General features: G+C 47.7%; 1 protein-coding gene across 2 annotated transcripts; it reads right to left on the bottom strand.

Annotated features, from left to right (window-relative positions):
* Nucleotides 1–2,730: 2,730 nt before the first annotated feature.
* On the bottom strand, nt 2,731–6,013 carry LOC142905359 (survival motor neuron protein-like). Of its 2 annotated transcripts, none has more exons than XM_076051828.1 (2): nt 5,323–6,013; nt 2,731–3,946 (listed from the first exon to the last, which is right to left on the bottom strand). In XM_076051828.1, exons 1-2 carry the CDS (start codon nt 5,338–5,340, stop codon nt 3,578–3,580), a joined length of 387 nt encoding a protein of 128 aa, XP_075907943.1. In that variant the 5' UTR covers nt 5,341–6,013; the 3' UTR covers nt 2,731–3,577. The 2 variants fall into 2 exon arrangements, with proteins under 2 accessions (XP_075907943.1, XP_075907944.1); XM_076051829.1 differs by having other exon boundaries at nt 2,731–3,853; nt 5,323–6,012.
* Nucleotides 6,014–27,268: the final 21,255 nt, after the last annotated feature.

Below are 27,268 nucleotides of genomic sequence, written 5' to 3' on the forward strand. Positions count from 1 at the left end.
GTGTGTACTGATGGTGCTCCGTGTATGGTGGGGAAAAACAAAGGATTTGTGGCGCTTCTCCGTGAACATGAAAATAGACCCATCCTAAGTTTCCATTGCATTATACACCAGGAGGCACTTTGTGCTCAGATGTGTGACAGGCAGTTTGGCGAAGTGATGTCGCTGGTCATTCGTGTGATCAACTTTATTGTTGCCCGAGCCTTAAATGATCGCCAGTTTAAAACACTGCTGGATGAAGTTGTAAATAACTATCCTGGTCTGCTTTTGCACAGCAATGTGCGTTGGTTGTCAAGAGGGAAGGTGCTTAGCCGTTTTGCGGCTTGCCTGAACGAAATCCGGACTTTCCTTGAAATGAAAGGCGTCGGGCATCCTGAGCTAGCCGACACCGAGTGGCTCCTCAAGTTTTACTATCTCGTAGATCTGACTGAACATCTGAACCAGCTCAACGTGAAAATGCAAGGCATTGGAAATACAGTGTTATCCCTTCAACAAGCTGTATTTGCTTTTGAAAACAAGCTGGAGCTTTTCATCACGGATCTTGAAACAGGTCGTTTACTACATTTTGAAAAACTGAGCCAATTTAAAGATGCATGCACAGCAAGTGAGCCCATTCAAAACCTTGATCTCCACCAGCTAGCTGGCTGCACATCTAGTCTCCTACAGTCCTTCAAAGCACGCTTTGGAGAATTTCGTGAGCACACTCGTCTTTTTAAGTTCATCACCCATCCAAACGAGTGTTCACTGAACACAGCCGACCTGAATTACATCCCTGGTGTCTCCGTCAGAGATTTTGAAGCAGAAGTGGCTGACCTGAAGGCCTCAGACATGTGGGTGAATAAGTTCAAGTCACTGAATGAAGATTTGGAAAGAATCACACGACAGAAAGCGGAGTTGGCGAGCAAGCACATGTGGACAGAAATGAAAAAACTCCAACCCGAAGACCAGCTGATTCTCAAAACTTGGAACGCGCTTCCTGTCACATACCACACACTGCAGCGTGTGAGTATTGCTGTATTGACCATGTTTGGATCTACGTATGCATGTGAGCAGTCATTCTCACATCTTAAAAACATCAAGTCCAACCTACAATCACGTTTAACGGATGAAAGCCTCAACGCTTGCATGAAGCTTAACCTCACCAAGTACCAACCCGACTACAAAGACATCAGCAAATCCATGCAGCACCAGAAGTCGCATTAATGGTGAGTGTTATAACAACATTATTTAAAAGAATAAATTCAGAGGCTTATTATACTGACATTTAGTTGAATTCACATTTAAAATATATTATATGGCTCTCACTGAAATAAATTTCCAAATTTTTTGCTTTCATGGCTCTCTTAGTCAAAAAGGTTCCCGACCCCTGTACTAATGGGTTCTGTTCCTGAAGACCCTTCATAAGTCGAATGGTTCGTAAGTCAAGACGCGATAATTAAGTGTATTTAAATGCACATACCTGTAAGTGTTATAAAATGTGTTATGGTTAAACAAAAAAGGGAAGCATTGTTTGGCAGAAAAATAACAATAATTGTACATTTGCCTGTAACACTGTAAAAAATATACTGTATGGGGAATACAGCTCAAAATAAAGTTACGTGAATATCAATTAATCCGATTTGTTTTCGTTACCTTGAGTCTAGTCACGTGGTAACACTGTGGTGGTATTGTGAGTAATGTATCACGTGGTAACACTGTGGGGGTATTGTGAGTAATGTATCACGTGGTAACACTGAGAGCCGCTTTAGGGGGTATTTGGCCTACTCTTTCACACGCTTTCCCCCACGATGTGCGACCTGCCGATCGATTAACCGCTCTAGTCGGCATGTAACAATCGCTTTTAATTCCTCGCCTAACAACACTCGCTCATTCGTATGACACACACGGCAACGCTCAAGTGTCCCAGCAGGCGAATGTGCTCACGTAAGGTGGAAAGCCAGGGAAGGGGGGAGGATGGGACAAGGGTGGCGACGGGTAGGCCCACGGTGGGACGCTCTGCTTCTGCTTGTGACCCTTCTTCCGTGCTCCGTGCCCACCCTTGGGTCTGCCTGGCATCTCGTAGTCGTCGGCGGAGGGGGCACTCTCCTGCGGCGTCGGCGCACAAACGGGAACGCACATCGGAGAGACGCTTTCGCGCGATTCTGCATTCCTTAAATGACTACGGCTTAACCTCGTATAACGGACCATGCTCATGACGACAGCCCGTTTATTACGAGCATAGCTGCAGTGGCGTTAATTCTCATGTCGATTCGCATACTTCCACACAGCGTCCGGGTTACCTTAGCCACCCTACATATATAACGATCGTGCTCGCTGCCAAACATCCAATCATTGATGGGTTTTTCTTTTGTATTCTATGAATAATGTACACATGTACCTGCCTGTGTGTCATGTTTTAATTCAGCATTTGTTTAGGATGCCTGTTCAAATAAACCATTAGATATACACAGCGACACATTGACGCTGTCACGTGTTTCCTCAAGGTCCAGTTTAAGTTTTTCATTCCAGGTTCGCTAGTGGTTCGTTCTAAAGAGGAAATATCTGTATTTACATAACATTACATATGGGCCTTGAAACGACGCACTGCATTGTTGGCACAGCATGTACTTCCACAATGACAGAGATCCCCCGCATAGCCTTTAACAGACTGTTGGGGCAAATGCTGTTTGAGAGCATCTATTAATGCCGGCACGGCACGCGATGGAGATGGTTGGCCAGCACAATGCTTGGCTGCCCTTGTTTCCTCAAATGTGGATATTTACACACAGCACCAGGTGACTATTTAAGGCTGAGACAACCTAGGGGAGGCACAGGAAAAGATTAGATATGAGCCACTGTTATTGGTCGAACTCAAGTCGCCGGGTTCGGGGCATAGTGCACTCAACCACACCACCACTGTGCTTCCATTGGCACACGTAAAAGACAAAGATCTTCTTGAATTCTAAACCATGTGGCAGACGAGTCTGAAATCTGACTTAAAAATCGATCGAAATAGCCTTCATGAAACGGGTTTTCTTTACGTTTTTACTTCTCTTCAAATGCAATGCATTTGGTTCAACGCCGTTCCACAGCTTTAATTCCCCACGCAGAAAAAAATCTTCGTCTTGCCGATCAACCTACTCGTATTGTTACGCTGCAACAGAAGGGCACCTCCTCACCTCCACCCTCGGTAACACGGCTGAAAAAAACATCGGGCTGGGTCCACGTCCTGGCGAGAGCCACGTAGCTGCCAACGTTTAGGGGTTAGGCTGCTTTTCTTCACAAATGTATCAAAAACTTCCTTTCCACCGCAATGAATGATTTATGCTATAATTTACAGCACTTCATGAAACCCTCTTGAAAGATGAAGGTCTCACCATGCCGTATTGGGTCATGGAGGGGGGGAGTTGTTTGACCATACATCGCCATTTTGGTTTGTGCAAGATGGTCAATGTGGTCCCAGGACTGGTCTTGAAAAGTTACAAGTTTAAGCCTTGGGGAGGGGGGGGTCGGGTTTTTGCACCACTGGCTCAGAGTAAATGAACATTTGCCCCATTGCATGTTTTGAGCAGGAAAGGCAGCTCAACTCTCAACGAATCGATTAATCCGAATCCATCACAGCCCCGCCGCCCCGGCTCACCTTGCCGGCCCGGGACGCCGCGTCGGCGTCGCAGCTCGCGGCCGCGTCGCTCTCCCCGCCGGCGCGGGCGGCAGACTCCGCCGCTGGCGGCAGAAGATCGGCGAGCTTCAGCTCATCCTCGTTGCCGTAGCCCGTGAAGACCATGACGCACGTGCCGGCGCTGGCGTCCACCGACTTGATCGTGGCGTCGTAGACCACGCCGTCCTCGGACCAGGCAGCCTGGCACAGGTCGCCCGCCTCCAATGGTACGCGAGAGGTTGGCACAGAGACGGGCAACGATTCACCCCGTCTAGCCGACGCGTGCCAATGGAGCAAGCGCTGTTGGCACACCTACGAAGGACGGCATGGCGCAAGAAGGCGGCAATGCGGCCAGCACCACGCCTGGCTGCCTCGAGTCTCCACAAAGTAAACCGCTGTAGTCTGCGCTCCACCAACGGAAGAAAAGCAAAACTACATTAACTCTCTCCTGAAGAGCTCCCGTGGCTGGAAGACCTCGACATCGGCATTTAGCTGAGGAAAATTGCCATCCGCAGGACTGTGTATGCTTACGTACAATTTGTGTTCCTTGTTCTCAGTGTTGTCGCAGCGGGGAACACACAAAGGGACCGTTTGGCTAACCATCAAACTTTTGGCTCGCACTTTCAGATGCGCTTCTGCGGCCATCTGGAACGCTCTTCCTTTCCGATATTAGGAAGCCACTGGAGCTACGCACTTTTACATCTAGACTGAAAACTAATTTCTTTAGAAGTGCTTTTTGTGTTCAGATTCTTGTACTTCCCCCGCACCTCTGACTAGCGCGGTTGGCTATGTACGGTGCGAAACGTCGTGAGAATTTTAGTGTTTTATTTTATTTATTTTATTATTTCCCTTCTACGTGACTTTACCGAAAGAACCAAGAATATGGTGCGAAAGTAGTTCAACATACATACATGAGAATCTTTATTTAGACTGGAAGAATTCGATGAGCTATGAAGCTCATTTTCACAGATGGTCCAGAATGGGGAGGTCAGAAAGGTACAACAGCAAACAATACAAATGAAATGATAGGAGTGAAAAATAAAGAAAATGGTTAGCAAGTCACTAAATATAAACAAAGGAATTTATTAATTACAGGAATCCGATTTATCAAGCTTGGGCAAGGCAGCAAAAAACAACAAAACAGTCCCAGGCCACACCGAGATAACACCACACAGTAGTAGTATCTCAATAAAATGGCACATTAACACTGAGCTCGCATCTGGCTACAGCTCCAAATGGCTCACACGGTGGAGCCTAAACAGACTGAGAGTGGATTTCGACAGAAGCAACTCTCTCACGAAATCATGGGGGGTTTCTACGCAAAAGAAGAATTTGCTTATGATAATATGGCTTTCCCCTTTCTGGCAATAAAATAGAAAGGGGAAAACCCTATTATCATAATTTAATACTGGCAAAGGAGGTCTCATGAAATAATTTGCTTGTCGGGAGAAGCAAACCTCATGGACCTTCTCCCTGAGATTTCCCTGCAGCACAACAATGCCAAACACCAGAAGCGGTGGCCTGTGAAGAATATTGGGGAAAGGCCAATATAGGTTGGACAGCAGACACGACAAAGCGGACAACTATTAACATCACGCAGGTAATGGTCAAAGTTATAAATTACATTTGCAAATAAACGTGACAGCCACATCCAGAGCACCAGTAATCTTCTGCTTCAGGATATTTACCTTGTCGGAGGGCGACATGCTGCTCCTCTTGTGCCGTCTCCGTGTCTTCGCCCGCTTGTTCACGGACTTTGTCTCCCCGTAGGTCTTGGGGCTCTCGCAAGTGCGGTGCCATTTTTGAGCGCTGTCTGAAAGAACACGGTCGGTTAGTTGAGGTTGGTTGGGTTTCGTGTGGCCACGGCCATATACACTGACGAAGTCACGGGCCGTAGGTAACCCACCCCTGCTCTAAGACGTGTAAGACCGGGTGTCTAGACCTGCTTCTGTACATACACGTACTACTTTGGAACGGCTCGTACAGTGTTGCCAACTCAGCAATTTTGTTGTTCGATTTAGAGGCATTTTGGGGGGTTTACCAAGCGACCAAATTTGAGTGACTTTCTGGGATAATTTTGAGGATTTAGAAGCAATTCCCGCTGCGTATGAATGTACGCCATTACATGACATTTAAAATGGCTCGACTCAAAAAAGCGCGCTCTTAGAAATCCTACGTCACTTTGCTATGGCACAGTGTCGAGTGCCATTTATTATAACTAGTCTAGGCATAATGCAGCCTTATTGAGTTAGCAACAATGCTGTCAAACCACTGTGTGTCCATTTTCCCCATTCATATTTGTGGCTGACATGTTTCCAACCTGCGCACGTATCACTGTGCACGTTCTCCGCCGCCTGGTGAGGAAGTTCGTTTAGACAAAAACAGTCAAATCAACTTGAGCAAGGCGCTTACCATCGAATGATAACACAGTACTCGAAGGTGTGCGCATGTTGAATTTCTTTCGCATCGTACGTAGCCAATCATGCTAATCGGAGGTGTGGGGGAAGGAGAACAAAAATGTAGCCGTAAAGAAATTAGTTTTGTAACCACTGGTGGTGAACGTGACACACGAAGTATGTTATATTGTCGGCTTTCCCGGGTATCCCTTGCAACAGGTGTGTTGTGTCTCAAGGTGTAAATATAACCATGTACACGCACACAAAGATACGAAGTGCACAAGTACACACAGACAAGCGATACAAAGACAAAGACCCCCCCCTTATAGCCTTAACAGACTGTTGGGGCAAGTGCTGTTAGCGAGCACCTATGAAGGCCGGCATAGCACACGAGCGGGTGGGTGGCCAGCACCACGCCCGGCCGCCTTTGTCTCCACAGTGGCGATGTTTACACACCGCGCCTGGTCCTCATTTGTGGCTGAGTCAACCTAGGGGAGGCCCAGGACCGGTTGAGCTCACATCCAAAGTCGGAGACACTCACCTTGAAGGACGTGACGGCTTTGTCATACGCCTTGATGAGTGCTGCGTTGTGCCAAATGTCAGAATCGTCACTCTACACAGGACACACAACCACCACCACCATCACCACCACGACCCTTTTGAGTCGACATCGACCGCACGCGGCACGCTCAGCACGTGCTACGCTCAACACGTGCCACACGCTCAGCACGTGCCACGCTCAGCACGTGCCACACGCTCAGCACGTGCCACGCTCAGCACGTGCCACGCTCAGCACGCGGCACGCTCAGCACGCGGCACGCTCAGCACGTGGCACGCTCAGCATGCGGCACACGCTCGGCACGCGGCACACGCTCAGCACGTGCCACACGCTCAGCACGTGGCACGCTCAGCACGTGGCACGATCAGCACGCGGCACGCTCAGCACGCGGCGAGACCCACGGCGTTCCCCGACACCCGGAGCGCTGTGCGAGAGAAGTGACGTCCGTCCACTGCAGTACCAGGGCGCGGCGCAGTGCGGCGCTTGTTTTGACCATACTTCACCACGCTGGTACCAGAGCGGGTCTGTGAATGCGGGCGAGTGAAGGCTCGAGTTCCGTACAGTGCTGACACACGCAATTTGCAGGTTAATTGAATGCAAGTACACCGTCGAAACTGATAGCAAGAGGAAATAATATACCGAGCCAGTGGTAGAAATTCTTCATTTCGAGGGCGGCGAGCGGTGACTCGCATATGACCACCGCTGTTGATTCGCCACAAAGTAGTGCACTGTTGACTTCATTCACACCGCACTGTAGTGTCACTGTACAATGCACGTAAGCCCAACCGTGCACGCGCAGACAGCGCTGTACACGCGTACCGTGCGAACATATCGTCAACAACATAACGTCAATAACACAACAACATAACGTCAATAACACAACAACATAACGTCAATAACATAACGTCAATAACATAACGTCAATAACACAACATAACGTCAATAACATAACGTCAACAACATAACGTCAATAACATAACGTCAATAGCATAACGTCAACAACATAACGTCAATAACATAACGTCAACAACATAACGTCAATAGCATAACGTCAATAACACAACATAACGTCAATAACACAACAACATAACGTCAACAACATAACGTCAATAACATAACGTCAACAACATAACGTCAATAACACAACATAACGTCAATAACATAACGTCAACAACATAACGTCAATAACATAACGTCAATAACATAACGTCAACATAACGTCAATAACGTCTTCATTCTGCTTCGCGGTGCACAGCATACAGAAGAAGTGTATCCGACAGCCACGACTCTACTGACGCCACCCACTCTCACCAACCCACACTGAGCAGGCGAGGTGAAGTATGGTCAAGTTAATAAACCCCACGGGGTGTGCAGAGGCCCTCGTATAGCAGTGGACGCGTGGAGCACAAAGAGGAGGGGGTATGGGAGAGGAGGAGGAGCGGGCGCGACTAGTCCATCACCTGCCCCTTCTGGTAGACGACGTCTCCCCGCGACACGGCCATGGACGATGGCGCGAGCGAGCGAGCCCGCAAAGAGGCCCCCCAGGAGCTTTGAAACCTCGCAGGAGAAGCGCGCGACTGAAGGTGGTGGTGGTGGTGGTTGTTGTTGGCGGCGGCGGTGGTGGTGAAGCCAAGCCGGCCGGTTCCCTTACGTAACGAACACAACAGCAGCAGCAAGGAGACACGCTGCTTTAGCTGGGTGTTGTTTATCCGAGCTTATCGAAGGCCGCCTCTCTCGCTGCCTCCTAGTGAAGGGAGCGCGCGCCCCATGTGCGCCCTGAACGCCGCCACCGCAAACCTGCGACTCGCCGCCGGCGGCCATCTTACGCAAGGGAAGCGTCGCCCGCCGCTGTGAATGGGAAAGCCGGCGATTGACGTCATCAACACGTCACCACTTCACCTCCCCCCTCACCACGCCGAAACGGAACACGGGGATTGGGCCAAAGAGGGAAACTCTTCCCTGTGTAAGATGGCCGACAGGAACGCGTACACCGCGGCAGCGCTATGGACCCCGCCCCCTTCTCCCCGTCTCCCACTCCCCCGCCATTATGCTCCCCGCTACCGCTATAGGCGCTGCGCGAGACGCCGCGTGATAAAAATGTTTTATGATTAATTAGGGCGCAACCTCGGTCTGTGACGTAACAAACATAATTGTTGGGGGCGGTGTCAGCTGACGTCACTGGCAGGTATCGAATTTCTAAGCGCGTCACATCCGCGCGTCACATCCGCGCGTCACATCCGGCGATGACGTTGCAATCATCACAGGCTAAATACACGTGACGCTCGCACGTGACGCTCACACTCCAACTGGCTCCTCGCTGGCAACACGCGTGGTCAAGATGTTGCTGCTGCATGGGGTCAAGGCGTTTGTCATGTTGACCTTGATTCACATTACCGGATTGGTCGATTATAAAGGAGACAGTGCCAAGTACCCGACCCCGACTCCATTGTGCACAAAGCCCTACATAGACCCGCTGCCATGCGTTGTGTCACGGCTGATGGGCATTGCGATAGTGATGATGGCTGTGATCCAGATATTCCTGTGGCGTCGTTGGAGCTGTAACCTATCCGACGCCGAGCGTTACAGCGCCATGCTGTGCGAGGACAACGTGAAGCTGCGTCAAAGAACAAGCACGGTGGAAGACGACAACGCCACCCTGAGGGTGAGGGAGGCGGCGACGCGTAAGGACAATGAGGCGTTGCGTCGAGAGATGCTGCTTCAGGAGAGGGCGATGGTGCTGCATCCACAGATGCTGCATGAGGAGAGCCGGCTCGTAGAGAAGGAGAATCAACGGCTGCGTCACGAGAACGAGAAGCTGATTCGCGCCGCAGCCGTCAACGTCAGCACCTCCACCAATGTCACCGACGATAACGACGTGACCGCCACCACCACCGCCACCATTTACACGACGCCAACACCGCCGCCACTATTGCCACCACCGAGACGAAAAAACTTACATTTCGATGACTCAGAAACCCCTTTCATAAAACGATTTAATTTTATAAGTTAAAGAAGCCCAAATCAAACGTCACACATAAAGGCCAAAGACAAAGAACCCCTGTATAGCGGTAACATACTGTTTGGAGAAGGGCTGTTAGTAAGGACTTATGACCTATACGACCGCTCATCACACACACACATGCACACACAAATGGATGCATACTCACGCAAGTGCCTGGCTTCCTAAAGGTTTCCGATCCTGAGGACCCTTTGTAAGTCGAGTGGTTCGTAAGTCGGGATGCAATAATGAACTGTATTTAAATGCACATACCCGTCAGTGTTATAAAATGTGTTATGGTTAAACAAATAAATTCGTTGAAAAATAGTGTTTTTTAAAACATCGGTTTTATTAACAATTTCGTTTAACTCACGGTCGAGAAGTGCATCAATGTCGCCTGAGACACGCGGCACCTGCTTTTTGTGATCACTGTTACGTTGCATTTATGGCTTTTATTTTGGTGATTTCAAAAACGTTTTATTGGTTTTGGCCATGTTTTCGTTTATTGTAGTACGGAGTTAAGACTGATGGCCTAAATCATAGTTGTCTTGTGGTTGTTGTTATTTGACTTGCATCCCACTGGTATTTTTGCACACAGCGTTGGTGTACGGTGCTATTTCAGGAATATTCTGATGTTTTTTTCCTGGATTTTCTGTTTCCACAGTCACATAGTCACTTTAAAATGTTTTCTTGTTCATGTTTTTGTTTTTTGTTTGTTGCGGTTGCACCTGATTCAAGAGCCGAATGGCTCACAGGGCTATACCAAATAAATGGAACTATGAACTATGTGTGAGCCGATTCCACAGTTTAGGGACCGCGGCGTTTTTTGCCTACACAATTATATATATAATAAGGCGTCCATACAAAATGTAAATTGCCTTAAAGTAGCGAATTAATTGATGCCAATTTTTATACTGGCATGCATTGTCACCGGATCTGAGTACGTGTGCAAAATGTGGAATTGATTGGACAACGGGAAGTGGACCAAATTTTGATTACAAGATTTGACCACGACAAACAGAGGAATCAAGTTAATTAAAACCGTTGAAAAAGGGACGAATTGTTAAGCTTCTAAATAATTATTGTACATTTGCATGTAACACTCTAAAAATAATTCCTGCATAGTAAATGCAACTTAAAATAAAGTAACATATAAAGAAATAAATCCGTTTTGTTTTCGTTACCTTGAGTCCTGATGCTGGCTTGGTTGTGTAGGCGAATTGAATGGTTAATTAAAAGATAGTGACGCAAGCGAGTGTGGTGAAGGGCACCTTTCAGGAAACTTTTCTTGAAATCTTTCTGGAGAGATTGGTCGGGTTGGCTCTGGCTCTCTTTCAACATTCATGAAAAACCTATCAAGGGAAACTTGGACAGAGGCCATATTATTTTGTTCATATATCTTTAAATACAGTGGAAACTCAACCCATCACTGCCAACTCTAGAGACATTGGTGAATCTATATAAGTTAAAGCTTTCGTGACTGCAGTAATTCATATTATTAGCTCTTTCGGTAAAGTCACGTTGAAGGAAAACAATAATATATATAAAACAATAAAAATTCTCACGACGTTTCGACCATAACGCAAACGGTCATCATCAGGTGTGAAAAACCAACGGCAAGAAACATTTGGCGTGTTGCATTTATTTATTTTTAAACGGTGCATTTATTCATTTATTTAATCAATAGTTCACGCTTACGGTGGCTTTCAGACAGCATGCATTAATTTTTCGTCTCCCCCCTCCTCTTTTCAGAACATAGATGGACTCGTCCTTCTAAACAAACTGTCAAATCGCTATCCGTGGCGCTAACGTTTTTTTAAATAAATACAAACACCGTTTGAAAATAAATAAATGCAAACCGCCACTTCTTTCAAATGTTTCTTGCCGTTGGTTTTCACACCTGATGATGACCGTTTGCGTTATGGTCGAAACGTCGTGAGAATTTTTATTGTTTTATATATTTTTTATTGTTTTATTGTTTCCCTTCAACGTGACTTTACCGAAAGAGCTAAGAATATGAATCAGAAAGGGTTTTATTCGCCATGAAAGTTCACACCGACACGGAATTTACTTTGGCAGGATGGTGCATACATTCAACATATAGGAATCTAAAATCTTAAATAAGTTTTAAACAAGTCTTACTGTAATAATAAGGGTTAAAAGTCTAACTAACACCAAGGGGCTGAAGTATATAAAATTGAATAAATATCGAATATAAAATAGCTTTAAGATATAATTTAAAAATAAAAAATACAAATAGGTTAACATAGTTAATATCGGAAAGGTGTCATTATGTAGATAAAATGTAGAATCTACATGAGTTAGGATTTTGAACCTCAAAAATAGTCAAGCCAGCTTCAAAATACCGGAAATCTTTTTCTCAGTGACGTCAGCTTAATCTGTAAACTCTTCTGCCTCCAGTTACATGAGATCCTCATTGGTCCTATCTTGTGAATGAACTTTATCGGCCTCAATCTCCTGCTCAATTTGCTTTCCCAATCCAACGATTTTTGTCAATGACTGGACATTGTTTCCTCAACCCCCCTGAAATAATTCACATATTGAGAGCAAAGCTTTTTCCAAACACCATTCATGTTTGTCTGCTGCACCTCATTCCAAGGCCCTGGAATGAGGGGACTGCCCGCATACAACAACAGCAGCCACTATAAATTAGCCAGGCAGGTGCTTTCTTTTGGTGGGCAGAGTGATGGCAATGCCACAACTCTTCGTGGCAACCCTGTAGGTTCAGCCACCCGTGCACTTGCTTTGGTCAGGAGGTACAGATACACGAAGTGAGACATATCGACAGAGACACACAGACACGGACACGGAGCTGCCAGGCGCGGTTCGTCCTCCCTAGGCGCGTTGGGGCGCTGCCCCAACTAGCTGGAGAAGATGAAATAATTTCTCAAATTAAAAAAAATACTTTTATATGAATCTATTTATTTTGATTTAAAGCTTTCGTGACTGCAGTAATTCATATTCTTAGCTCTTTCGGTAAAGTAACGTTGAAGGGAAACAATAAAATAAATATTGTTTTATATATTTTATTGTTTCCCTTCAACATGACTTTACCGAAAGAGCTAAGAATATAAATCGTCTTGTGTTTAAAAATATGATTGTTTCAACGTGAATTGCTTAATGAAGGTAACATTTTAAATTCGCATTTGAAACCGCTGCATAGCCAGTGTGATTTGTGCCTCGGGGAGGTCTCGGGGCGGCTGTGAAGGCGTCTGAGTGAGAGGTTTCCCACTTCAGTCGTTGCCATTCGCTTCTGATTTCAGCCACTGCGTTTGACACCCATTCAGGGCGGTGCATAAGACGCACGTGGCTGCAGTGAGACGATGTCACAGCGCTCGGTGGCACTGCGAAAATATTTAATAGAGCAGCAGGTCACGGTTTTTGGCAGTGTCAAAGGGTTGTTGTTGTAGTGTGGACTTGAGAGGGTAATGGGGACAGCATTTGAGTGTTTTGTTATTTTGTGTCGTATTGTTTATAAATGCCCACCGTTGCGAGATAGCACAGTTCAAGAAGTACTTTCAACGGGGGTGCCGATAACATGACGAGGTTTTCTTCGTGAGAACGCCACCGTTACAGGCGTCACGACAGCCCCACCTCGTGGACATGTCACGAGCCGCCTCTAGCAGGTGCACAAACACAAGAACAACAACAACCGCCATTCGCCACTAAGTGGCGGTGACGTCAACACGACGCTTGTGCCAGGTCATGTGCACCTTGAGGCCATGATACGACACACGACGCTTGTGCCAGGTCATGTGCACCTTGAGGCCATGAGGCACGAACACAGACACACAAACGCGGAGACGCAGCGATTTAATGGATGAACGAGCTTTCTAAATCTCGTTTCAATGGTCACTTTTATTCAATAAACTATGTTCAATGAGTTTAACACGTAGGCTTTCGCGACCCATATTATCCATAATAAAGGTTTTGTTTTGGGTCGCGTAAATATCAATGCGTCGTGAAACACGCACAAGTTGTGCATATTCCCAGTCGTTTTCTCCAGTCGTGCATCCTCCCTCACGCACTTAGCCAGCTCGTTGTAGGCAACTTTTATTTTACACTCGAATTAATCTGGAGCTGTGCCCTCTACCAGAAGAAACTCGACTCCCAGAGACCACTCTCGGTTGATGGTGGTGAAGAAGCCAAGGCTGTCGGTCCCTTACGTAATTAATACTGCAACAACAAGGAGACACGTGAGTTGGTTGTCATTGGTGGTTATTGGCAGTGGAAGGCCGCGTGTCTTGCTGCCTCAGAGAGAAGAGAAAGGCGCTGGAATGCGACGAGAAAAAAACTGCCCTGCAACTTCAAACTCGCAAACGATTGTCACCAGCGGCCATCTTACGTGAGGGAAGCGTCGCCCGTTGTGGTGAACGGGAAATCCGGCGATTACGTCATCAACACGCCCCCCCCTTCACCTCCCCCCGTTTGCCCCCCCCCCGTTATCCTCCCTGAGGCAATATAAATAAATAATAAGAGCGCGGCACGGTCTGTGACGTCACTAATCCAATTTGGGGGCGGGGGCAGCGCGTCACATCCGCTGATGACGTCGCAATCGTCACAGGCTTAATACACACGTGACGCTCACACGCAAGCCTCACACCTGACCTGCCTTCGCGTTGGTAACACGTCGTGGCAAGATGCTGCTCCTGCATGTAGTCATACCGTTTGTCGCGTTGCTCTTGATTCACTTTTCCAGATTGGTTAAATACAAAGGAGGAGGCAGTGTCAACTACCCGACTCCATTGGTCACAAAGCCCAACATAGACCCCTTGCCATGCGTTGTGTCACAGCAGCTCATGGCCGTTGCGATAATGATGATGGCTGTGATCCAGATATTCCTGTGGCGACGTTGGAGCTGTAACCTATCCAACACCCAGCGTTACAGCGCCATGCTGTGTGAGGAAAACGTGAAGCTGCGTCAAAGAAGAAGCACGGTGGAAGACGACAACGCATTCCTCAGGTTCAGGGAGGCGGAGATGCGTAAAGACAATGAGGCGTTGCGTCTAGAGATACTGCTTCGGGAGAACGCAATGGTGCTGAATCCACAGATGCTGCGTGAAAAGAACTGGCTCGTAAAGAAGGAGAATCAACGGCTGCGTCACGAGAACGAGAAGCTGATTCGTGCCGCAGCTGCCAACGCCGCCACGGCCAACGTCTCCGCCAATGCCGCGGACGCTCCCACCGCCGCGAACGCCGACGCCGATGACGCCACCACCGCCGCTATCACGACTAACGAGGAGACCTCCTTTGCTGCCACGGCCAACACCACATCGTCCACCAATGCCGCAGACGCTCCCACCGCCTCGAACGCCGACGGTGATGACGCTACCGCCTCCATCGCCGCCACTGACACCCCCACCGCCAACGTCACCAACAAGACCAAGAAGCTTAAATTTCGATGTCTCAGAAACTTCTTTCGTAAACGCTTCAATTTGACACGTTTAAGAGCCCGGATAAAAACATCACCCACATAAAGGCAAAAGACAAAGAACCCCCGTATAGCCTTAACAGACTGTTTGGATAATGGCTGTTAGCAAGGACGTATGACGTACACGACCACTCCTCACACACACATGGACACACACACGCACGTGCCTGACTTACTAATGGGTTCTGTTGCTGAGAACCCTTCGTAAGTCGAATGGTTTGTCAGTCGGGAAGCAATAATGTACTGTATTTAAATGCACATATCCGTCGATGTCATAAAATGTGTTATGGTTAAACAAAAAAAGGGAAGCACTGTTAAGCTTATAAATAATTATTGTATATTTGCATGTAACACTCTAAAAAATGTACTGTATGGTAAATACAACTTAAAATAAAGTAACATAAAAAGAAATTCGTTTTGTTTTCGTTACCTTGAGTCCTGATGCTGGCTTGGTTGTGTAGGAGAAATTGTTAATTAAAATAATTTTGAGTTAAAGCTTTGGTGACTGCAGTAATTCATATTCTTAGCTCTTTCGGTAAAGTCACGTTGAAGGGAAACAATAAAATATATAAAATAAAATTCTCACGTTTCGACTGCAACACAAACGGCAACATTTGAAAAAATGTTTCTTGCCGTTGGTTTTCACACCTGATGATGACTACTTGTGTTGCAGTCGAAACGTCGTGAGAATTTTATTGTTTTATATATATTTTATTGTTTTATTGTTTCCCTTCAACGTGACTTTACCAAAAGAACCAAGAATATGAATCACTGCAGTCACGAAAGTTTAAATAAAAATAAAGGTCTTGTTTTGGGTCGCGTAAATATCAATGCGTCGTGAAACCCGCACAAGTTGTGCATATTCCCAGTTGTTTTCTCCAGTCGTGCATCCTCCCTCACGCACTTAGCCAGCTCGTTGTAGGCAACTTTTATTTTACACTCGAATTAATCTGGAGCTGTGCCCTCTACCAGAAGAAACTCGACTCCCAGAGACCACTCTCGGTTGATGGTGGTGAAGAAGCCAAGGCTGTCGATCCCTTACGTAATTAATACTGCAACAACAACAAGGAGACACGTGAGTTGGTTGTCATTGGTGGTTATTGGCAGTGGAAGGCCGCGTGTCTTGCTGCCTCAGAGAGAAGAGAAAGGCGCTGGAATGCGACGAGAAAAAAACTGCCCTGCAACTTCAAACTCGCAAACGATTGTCACCAGCGGCCATCTTACGTGAGGGAAGCGTCGCCCCTTGTGAACGGGAAATCCGGCGATGACGTCTTCAACACGCCCCTCCACCTCCCCCCGTTTGCCCCCCCCCCCACCGTTATCCTCCCCGCTACCGCTAGGGGCGCTGCGCGAGACGCCGCGCGAGGCTAAATAAATAAATAAGTTCGCGGCTCGGCCTGAGGCGTCATTGATCCAATTTGGGGGCGCGGGCAGGGCGTCACATCCGCTGATGACGTCGCAATCGTCACAGGCTTAATACACACGTGACGCTCACACGCGAGTCTCACACCTGACCTGGCTTCGCGTTGGTAACGTCGTGGCAAGATGCTGCTCCTGCATGTAGTCATACCGTTTGTCGCGTTGCTCTTGATTCACTTTTCCAGATTGGTTGACTACAAAGGAGGAGGCAGTGTCAACTACCCGACTCCATTGGTCACAAAGCCCAATATAGACCCCTTGCCATGCGTTGTGTCACAGCAGCTCATGGCCGTTGCGATAGTGATGATGGCTGTGATCCAGATATTCCTGTGGCGACGTTGGAGCTGTAACCTATCCAACACCCAGCGTTACAGCACCATGCTGTGCGAGGAAAACGTGAAGCTGCGTCAAAGAAGACGCATGGTGGAAGACGACAATGCATTCCTTAGGTTCAGGGAGGCGGAGACGCGTAAAGACAATGAGGCGTTGCGTCTAGAGATACTGCTTCGGGATAACGCAATGGTGCTGAATCAACAGATGCTGTGTGAACAGAACTGGCTCGTAAAGAAGGAGAATCAATGGCTGCGTCACGAGAACGAGAAGCTGATTCGTGCCGCAGCCGCCCACGCCGCCACGGCCAACGTCTCCGCCAATGCTGCCGACGCTCCCACCGCCGCGAACGCCGACGCCGATGACGCCACCACCGCCGCTATCACGACTAACGAGGAGACCTCTTTTGCTGCCACAGCCAACACCACATCGTCCACCAATGCCGCAGACGCTCCCACCGCCTCGAACGCCGACGCTGATGACGCTACCGCCTCCATCGCCGCCACTGACACCCCCACCGCCAACGTCACCAACAAGACCAAGAAGCTTAAATTTCGATGTCTCAGAAACTTATTTCGTAAACGCTTCAATTTGACACGTTTAAGAGCCCGAATAAAAACATCACCCACATAAAGGCAAAAGACAAAGGACCCCCGTATAGCCTTAACAGACTGTTTGGATAATGGCTGTTAGCAAGGACGTATGACGTACACGACCACTCCTCACACACACATGGACACACACGCACGTGCCTGACTTACTAATGGGTTCTGTTCCTGAGGACCCTTCGTAAGTTGAATGGTTTGTCAGTCGGGAAGCAACAATGTACTGTATTTAAATGCACATATCCGTCGGTGTCATAAAATGTGTTATGGTTAAACAAAAAAAGGGAAGCACTGTTAAGCTTATAAATAAGAATTATTGTATATTTGCATGTAACACTCTAAAAAATGTACTGTATGGTAAATACAACTTAAAGTAAAGTAACATGAAAATACATTCGCTTTGTTTTCGTTACCTTGAGTCCTAATGCTGGCTTGGTTGTGTAGGAGAAATTAATTGTTAATTAAAAGAAGAATTTTTATTTAAAGCTTTGATGACTGCAGTAATTCATATTCTTAGCTCTGTCGGTAAAGTCACGTTGATGGGAAACAATAAAATAATAAAATATATATAAAATAATAAAAATTCTCACGTTTCGACTGCAACACAAGCAGTCATCATCAGCTGTGAAAACCAACGGCAAGAACATTTTCACACCTGATGATGACCGTTTCTGTTATGGTCGAAACGTCGTGAGAATTTTTATTGTTTTATATATATTTTGTTTCCCTTCAACGTGACTTTACCGAAAGAACCAAGAATACGAATCACTGCAGTCACGAAAGCTTTAAATAAAAATAAAGGTTTTGTTTTGGGTCGCGTAAATATCAATGCGTCGTGAAACCCGCACAAGTTGTGCATATTCCCAGTTGTTTTCTCCAGTCGTGCATCCTCCCTCACGCACTTAGCCAGCTCGTTGTAGGCAACTTTTACTTTACACTCGAATTAATCTGGAGCTGTGCCCTCTACCAGAAGAAGCTCGACTCCCAGAGACCACTCTCGGTTGATGGTGGTAAAGAAGCCAAGGCTGCCGGTCCCTTAGGTAATTAATACTGCAACAACAACAAGGAGACACGTGAGTTGGTTGTCACTGGTGGCTATTGGCAGTGGAAGGCCGCGTGTCTTGCTGCCTCAGAGAGAAGAGAAAGGCGCTGGAATACGACGAGAAAAAAAACTGCCCTGCAACTTCAAACTCGCAAACGATTGTCACCAGCGGCCATCTTACGTGAGGGAAGCGTCGCCCGTTGTTGTGAACGGGATAGCCGGCGATGACGTTATCAACACGCGCGCCCCCCCCCCTCACCTCTCCGTCCCCCCCACGCCGTGAGGGGACACAGAGATTGGCAAAAGCGAGAAACTTTTCCCTGTGTAAGATGGCCGACAGCAACGCGTACACCGCGGCAGCGGTCCCGACCCCCCCTACCGTCCCCCCAAACCCCACCGTTATCCTCCCCGCTACCGCTAGGGGCGCTGCACAAAAAACCGCGCGAGTCAAAATAAATAAATAGGGCGCACCTCGGTCTGTGACGTCACAGACCCCATATTTTGGAGGGGGGGTCAGCTGACCTGCCCGGCCGGTGTCGGATTCTAACCGCGTCACATCCGCCGATGACGTCACATTCGTCACAGGATAAATACACGTGAGAGGGCGATGGTGCTGCATCCACAGATGCTGCATGAGAGCCGGCTCGTAGAGAAGGAGAATCAACGGCTGCGTCACGAGAACGAGAAGCTGATTCGTGCCGCAGCCGTCAACGTCAGCACCTCCACCAATGTCACGGACACTCCCAACGCACCGAACGCCAACACCAACAACGCCATCACCACGACGCCAACACCGCCGCCACTAATGCCATTGCCAAGACGAATAAACTTTCATTTTTATGGCTCAGAAACCTCTTTCAATCAACTATTTCATTTTAAAAGTTAAAAAGCCCGAATTAAAACATCACACACAAAGGCAAAAGACAAAGAACCCCCGCATAGCCTTCACAGACTGTTTGGACAAGGGCTTTTAGCAAGGACGTATAACCTACACGACCGCTCCTCACAAAGACAAAGATCCCCCGTTTTGCCTAAACAGACTGTAGGGGCAGGTGCTGTTAGCGAGCACCTATGAAGGCCGAAATGGTACACGAGTGGGTGGGTGGCCAGCACCACGCCCGACTGCCTTTGTCTCCCCAGTGGTGATGTTTACACCGCACCAGGTACTCATTTGAGGCTGAGTCGACCTAGGGGAGGCCCGGGACCGGTTCAGATAATCATCATTGTTGGCCGTGAGAGGGAATTGAACCCGGGTCGCCAGGTTCATAGCGAAGCGCGCTAACAGCTACACTACCGCTCACACACACATGGACACACACATGGACACACACACACGCAAGTGCCTGACTTACTAATGGGTTCTGTTCCTGAAGACCCTTCATAAGTCGAATGGTTCGTAAGTCGGGACGCGATAATTTACTGTATTTAAATGCACATACCTGTAAGTGTTATAAAATGTGTTATGGTTAAACAAAAAAGGGAAGCATTGTTAGGCATAAAAATAACAATAATTGTACATTTGCCTGTAACACTGTAAAAAAATACTGTATGGGGAATACAACTCAAAATAAAGTTACGTGAAAATAAATTAATCCGATTTGTTTTCGTTACCTTGAGTCTAGTCACGTGGTAACACTGTGGTGGTATTGTGAGTAATGTATCACGTGGTAACACTGTGGGGGTATTGTGAGTAATGTATCACGTGGTAACACTGAGAGCCGCTTTAGGGGGTATTTGGCCTACTCTTTCACACGCTTTCCCCCACGATGTGCGACCTGCCGATCGATTAACCGCTCTAGTCGGCATGTAACAATCGCTTTTAATTCCTCGCCTAACAACACTCGCTCATTCGTATGACACACACGGCAACGCTCAAGTGTCCCACCAGGCGAATGTGCTAACGTAAGGTGGAAAGCCAGGGAAGGGGGGAGGATGGGACAAGGGTGGCGACGGGTAGGCCCACGGTGGGACGCTCTGCTTCTGCTTGTGACCCTTCTTCCATGCTCCGTGCCCACCCTTGGGTCTGCCTGGCATCTCGTAGTCGTCGGCGGAGGGGGCACTCTCCTGCGGCGTCGGCACACACACGGGAACGCACATCGGAGAGACGCTTTCGCGCGATTCTGCATTCCTTAAATGACTACGGCTTGACCTCGTATAACGGACCATGCTCATAACGACAGCCCGTTTATTACGAGCATAGCTGCAGTGGCGTTAATTCTCGTGTCGATTCGCATACTTCCACACAGCGTCCGGGTTACCTTAGCCACCCTACATATATAACGATTGTGCTCGCTGCCAAGCATCCAATCATTGATGGGTTTTTCTTTTGTATTCTATGAATAATGTACACATGTACCTGCCTGTATGTCATGTTTTAATTTAGCATTTGTTTAGGATGCCTGTTCAAATAAACCATTACAAATACACAGCGACACATTGACGCTGTCACGTGTTTCCTCAAGGTCCAGTTTAAGTTTTCATTCCAGGTTCGCTAGTGGTTCGTTCTAAAGAGGTAATATCTGTATTTACATAACATTACATATGGGCCTTCAAACTACGCACTGCATTGTTGGCACAGCATGTACTTCCACAATGACAGAGATCCCCCGCATAGCCTTTAACAGACTGTTGGGGCAAATGCTGTTTGAGAGCATCTATTAATGCCGGCACGGCACGCGATGGAGATGGTTGGCCAGCACAATGCTTGGCTGCCCTTGTTTCCTCAAATGTGGATATTTACACACAGCACCAGGTGACTATTTAAGGCTGAGGCAACCTACGGGAGGCACAGCAAAAGATTAAATATTAGCCACTGTCATTGGTCGAACTCAAGTTGCCGGGTTCGGGGCGTAGTGCACTGAACCGCACCACCACTGTACTTCCAATGGCACACGTAAAAGACAAAGATCTTCTTGAATTATAAACCATGTGGCAGACGAGTTTGTAATCTGACTTAAAAATCGATCGAAATAGCCTTCATGAAACGGGTTTTCTTCATGTTTTTACTTCTCTTCAAATGCAATGCATTTGGTTCAACGACGCTCCACATCTTTAATTCCCCACGCAGAAAAAAATCTTCGTCTTGTTAATCAACCTACTCGTATTGTTACGCTGCAACAGAAGGGCACCTCCTCACCTCCACCCTCGGTAACATGGCCGAATAAAACATCGGGCTGGGTCCACGTCCTGGCGAGAGCCACGTAGCTGCCAACGTTTAGGGGTTAGGCTGCTTTTCTTCACAAATGTATCAAAAGCTTCCTTTCCACCACAATGAAAGAATTATGCCATAATTTACAGCCCGTCATGAAACCATCTTGACAGATGAAGGTCTCACCATGCCGTATTGGGTCATGGGGGGGGAGTTGTTTGACCATACATCGCCATTTTGGTTTGTGCATGATGGTCAATGTGGTCCCAGGACTGGTTTTGAAAAGTTACAAGTTTAAGCCTTGGGGGAGGGGGGGGGGGTCGGGTTTTTGCACCACTGGCTCACAGCAAATGAACATTTGCCCCATTGCATGTTTTGAGCAGGAAAGGCAGCTCAACTCTCAACGAATCCATTCATCCGAATCCATCACAGCCCCGCCGCCCCGACTCACCTTGCCGGCCCGGGACGCTGAGTCGGCGTCACAGCTCGCGGCCGCGTCGCTCTCTCCGCCGGCGCCGGCGGCAGACTCCGTCGCTGGCGGCAGATCGGCGAGTTTCAGCTCATCCTCGTTGCCGTGGCCCGTGAAGACCACGACGCACGTGCCGGCGCTGGCATCCACCGACTTGATCGTGGCGTCGTAGACCACGCCGTCCTCGGACCAAGCAGCCTGGCACAGGTCGCCCGGCCTCCACTGGCACGCGAGAGGTTGGCACAGAGACGGGCAACGATTGACCCCGTCTAGCCGACGCGTGCCACTGGAGCAAGCGCTGTTGGCACACCTACGGAGGACGGCATGGCGCAACAAGGCGGCGATGCGGCCAGCACCACGCCTGGCTGCCTCGAGTCTCCACAAAGTAAACCGCTGTAGTCTGCGCTCCACCAACGGAAGAAAAGCAAAACTGCATTAACTCTCTCCTGAAGAGCTCCCGTGGCTGGAAGACCTCGACATCGGCATTTAGCTGAGGAAAATTGCCATCCGCAGGACTGTGTATGCTTACGTACAATTTGTTTCCTTGTTCTCAGTGTTGTCGCAGCGGGGAACACACAAAGGGACCGTTTGGCTAACCATCAAACTTTTGGCTCGATTTTTCACTGTGCACTTTCAGATTCGCTTCTGCGGCCATCTAGAACGCTCTTCCTTTCCGATATTAAGAAGCCACTGGAGCTACGCACTTTTACATCTAGACTGAAAACTAATTTCTTTAGAACTGCTTTTTGTCTTCAGTTTCTTGTACTTCCCCTGCACTTCTGACTAACGCGGTTGGCTATGTACGGTGCAAAACGTCGTGAGAATTTTAGTGTTTTATTTGTATTATTTTATTATTTCCCTTCTACGTGACTTTACCGAAAGAACCATTTTCACAGATGGTCCAGAATGGGGAGGTCAGCAAGGTACAACAGCAAAAAATACAAATGAAATGATAGGAGTGAAAAATAAAGAAAATGGTTAGCAAGTCACTAAATATAAACAAAGAAATTTATTAATTACGGGAGTCCGATTTATCAAGCTTGGGCAAGGCAGCAAAAAACAACAAAACAGTCCCAGGCCACACCGAGATAACACCACACGGTAGCAGTCTCTCAATAAAATGGCACATTAACACTGAGCTCGCATCTGGCTACAACTCCAAATGGCTCACACGGTGGAGCCTAAACAGACTGAGAGTGGATTTCGGCAGAAGCAACTCTCTCACGAAATCATGGGGGGTTTCCACGCAAAAGAAGAATTTGATTATGATAATATGGCTTTCCCCTTTCTGGCAATAAAACTGAAAGGGGAAAACCCTATTATCATAATTTAATACTGGCAAAGGAGGTTTCATGAAATAATTTGCTTGTCAGGAGAAGCAAACCTCATGGACCTTCTCCCTGAGATTTCCCTGCAGCACTACAATGCCAAACACCAGAAGCGGTGGCCTGTGAAGAATATTGGTGAAAGACCAATATAGGTTGGATAGCAGACACGACAAAGCGGACAACTATTAACATCACGCAGGTAATGGTCAAAGTTATAAATCACATTTGCAAATAAACGTGACAGCCACATCCAGAGCACCAGTAATCTTCTGCTTCAGGATATTTACCTTGTCGGAGGGCGACACGCTGCTCCTCTTGTGCCGTCTTCCGTGTCTTCGCCCGCTTGTTCACGGACTTTGTCTCCCCGTAGGTCTTGGGGCTCTCGCAAGTGGCGGTGCCATTTTTGAGCGCTGTCTGAAAGAACACGGGCGGTTAGTTGAGGTTGGTTGGGTTTCGTGTGGCCACGGCCATATACACTGACGTAGTCACGGGCCGTAGGTAACCCACCCCTGCTCTAAGACGTGTAGGACCGGGTGTCTCGATCTGCTTCTGTACATACACGTACTACTTTGGAACGGCTCGTAGAGTGTTGCCAACTCAGCAATTTTGTTGCTCGATTTAGAGGCATTTTTGGGGGTTTACCAAGCGACCAAATTTGAGTGACTTTCTGGGATAATTTTGAGGATTTAGAAGCAATTCCCGCTGCGTATGAATGTACGCATTCACATGACATTTAAAATGGCTCATCGACTCAAAAAAGCGCGCTCTTAGAAATCCTACGTCACTTTGCTATGGCACAATGTCGAGTGCCATTTATTATAACTAGTCTAGGCATAATGCAGCCTTATTGAGTTAGCAACAATGCTGTCAAACCACTGTGTGCCCATTTTCCCCATTCATATTTGTAGCCGACATGTTTCCAACCTGCACACGCATCACTGTGCACGTTCTCCGCCGCCTGGTGAGGAAGTTCGTTTAGACAAAAACAGTCAAATCAACTTGAGCAAGGCGCTTACCATCGAATGATAACACAGTACTCGAAGATGTACGCATGTTGAATTTCTTTCGCATCGTACGTAGCCAATCATACTAATCGGAGGTGTGGGGGAAGGAGAACAAAAATGTAGCCGTGAAGAAATTAGTTTTGTAACCACTGGTGGTGCACGTGACACATGAAGTGTGTTATATTGTCGGGCTTTCCCGGGTATCCCTTGCAACAGGTGTGTTGTGTCTCAAGATGTAAATATAACCATGTACACGCACACAGAGATACGAAGTGCACAAGTACACACAGACAAGCGATACAAAGACAAAGACCCCCCCCCCCCCGTATAGCCTTAACAGACTGTTGGGGCAAGTGCTGTTAGCAAGCACCTAGAAAGGCCGGAAGAGCACACGAGGGGGTGGGTGGTCAGCACCACGCCCGGCTGCCTTTGTCTCCCCAGTGGCGATGTTTACACACTGCGCCTGGTCCTCATTTGTAGCTGAGTCGACCTAGGGGAGGCCCAGGACCGGTTGAGCTCACAGCCAGAGTCTGAGACACTCACCTTGAAGGACGTGACGGCTTTGTCATACGCCTTGATGAGCGCTGTGCCGTCCCAAATGTCAGAATCGTCACTCTACACAGGGCACACAACCACCACCACCATCACCACCACGACCCTTTTGAGTCGACATCGACCGCACGCGGCACGCTCAGCACGTGCTACGCTCAACACGCGGCACGTGCCACGCTCAACACGCGGCACGCTCAGCACGTGCCACACGCTCAGCACGTGCCACACGCTCAGCACGCGGCACACGCTCAGCACGCGCCACACGCTCAGCACGTGCCACACGCTCAGCACGTGCCACACGCTCAGCACGTGCCACACGCTCAGCACACGGCACGCTCAGCACGTGCCACACGCTCAGCACGCGGCACACACTCAGCACGCGGCACACGCCACACGTGGCACACGCCGCACGTGGCACGCTCAGCACGCGGCACGCTCAGCACGCGGCGAGACCCACGGCGTTCCCCGACACCCGGAGCGCTGTGCGAGAGAAGTGACGTCCGTCCACTGAAGTACCAGGGCGCGGCGCATTGCGGCGCTTGTTTTGACCATACTTCACCACGCTGGTACCAGAGCGGGTCTGTGAATGCGGGCGAGTGAAGGCTCGAGTTCCGTACAGTGCTGACACACACGCAATTTGCAGGTTAATTGAATGCAAGTACACCATCGAAACTGATAGCAAGAGGAAATTATATACCGAGCCAGTGGTAGAAATTCCTCATTTCGAGGGCGGCGAGCGGCGACTCGCATATGACCACCGCTGTTGATTCGCCACAAAGTAGTGCACTGTTGACTTCATTCACACCGCACTGTAGTGTCACTGTACAATGCACGTAAGCCCAATTGTGCACGCGCAGACAGCGCTGTACACGCGTACCGTGCGAACATAACGTCAACAAAATAACGTCAATAACACAACATAACGTCAATAACATAACGTCAATAACACAACATAACGTCAATAGCACAACAACATAACGTCAACAACATAACGTCAATAGCATAACGTCAATAACGTGTTCATTCTGCTTCGCGGTGCACAGCATACAGAAGAAGTGCATCCGACAGCCACGACTCTACTGACGCTACATAACGTCAATAACACAACATAACGTCAATAACATAACGTCAACAACATAACTTCAAATTTCGATTTAAAGCTTTCGTGACTGCAAGGATTCATCTTCTTTGGTTCTTTCGGTAAAGTCACGTAGAATGAGAATAAAATAATAAATTGATCAAATAAAATAACACAATAATATTCTCACGATGTTTCGGCCACAACACAAGCGGCCTTCATCAGGTGAAGGGACGAGACTGTCTGGTAGGACAGCGCTGGAGTGAAAAAAGGCACGCTCAGATCACGACCTTTAAGCTGTGTCAGAAGAAACAAAGCGCCTTGACAAAGGAATTAGCATATAATTGAGCATTGAAATGGCCGAGTGATTAGCTTGTGACTGGTCACAGAAATGGCTATGTTAAAGTTAAAGCATACACATCCGCAGAGGCACCCCTTGACAAAGGAATTAGCATAGAATTTATCATTGAAATAGCTAAGTTAAAGCATACACATCCGCAGAGGCACCCCTTTACAAAGGAATTAGCATAGAATTTAGCATTGAAATAGCTGAGTGATTAGCTTGTAATTGGTCACAGAAATAGCTATGTTAAAGTCAGAGCATACACATTCACCGAAGCACCTAGTATAAATCAAACAGGAGAATTTAGCATTGAAATAACTAGGCGAATTTAGCATTGAAATAACTGAGTGATTAGCTAGTGACTGGTCACAGAAATGGCTATGTTGAAGTCAAGGCCTACACATCTGAGCTATTCACAGTAACTGGGTATACAATACAATGTATAATGAATACTATATAGTGAACCAATAAAAAACTAAAATATAAATTACCTTAATGTTATCAATAAACTCTATATTCTCCAATCAACTAAGCTACCAACAATAAGTCGTTATATATCACAATGCTATATGGCGAAAAAATGGGTGGATTCTCACCCTCAACTTTAGCAACACGGATAGCTACGGGCCCCGTTCAGACGGACGAGTTCATCCAAGGTCGGAACAGAGGAGGGGGAGAGAGACAGCTGCGAGGCGCTATTATACTCCATGTTGTAAACCATACCATTAACCGTGGTGTGAGAGGTATTAAGAGTCAATGCTGGCGAAAGAGCTGCGGTCTGAAGGTCATCGTAAAAAACAATTAAGAACGGAAATGGTTTAAAACATCTTTCCAATGGTTACTAAGCCAGAATCCATCTTCTCGGTTGAAATTGTCTCTGTACTTGTATATGTGAATGGCCTCATGAACGA

The sequence above is a fragment of the Petromyzon marinus genome, chromosome 52 (assembly GCF_048934315.1).
Source record: "Petromyzon marinus isolate PM22_M1 ecotype Great Lakes invasive population chromosome 52, UKy_Petmar_22M1.pri1.0, whole genome shotgun sequence".
Lineage (NCBI taxonomy): Eukaryota > Metazoa > Chordata > Hyperoartia > Petromyzontiformes > Petromyzontidae > Petromyzon > Petromyzon marinus.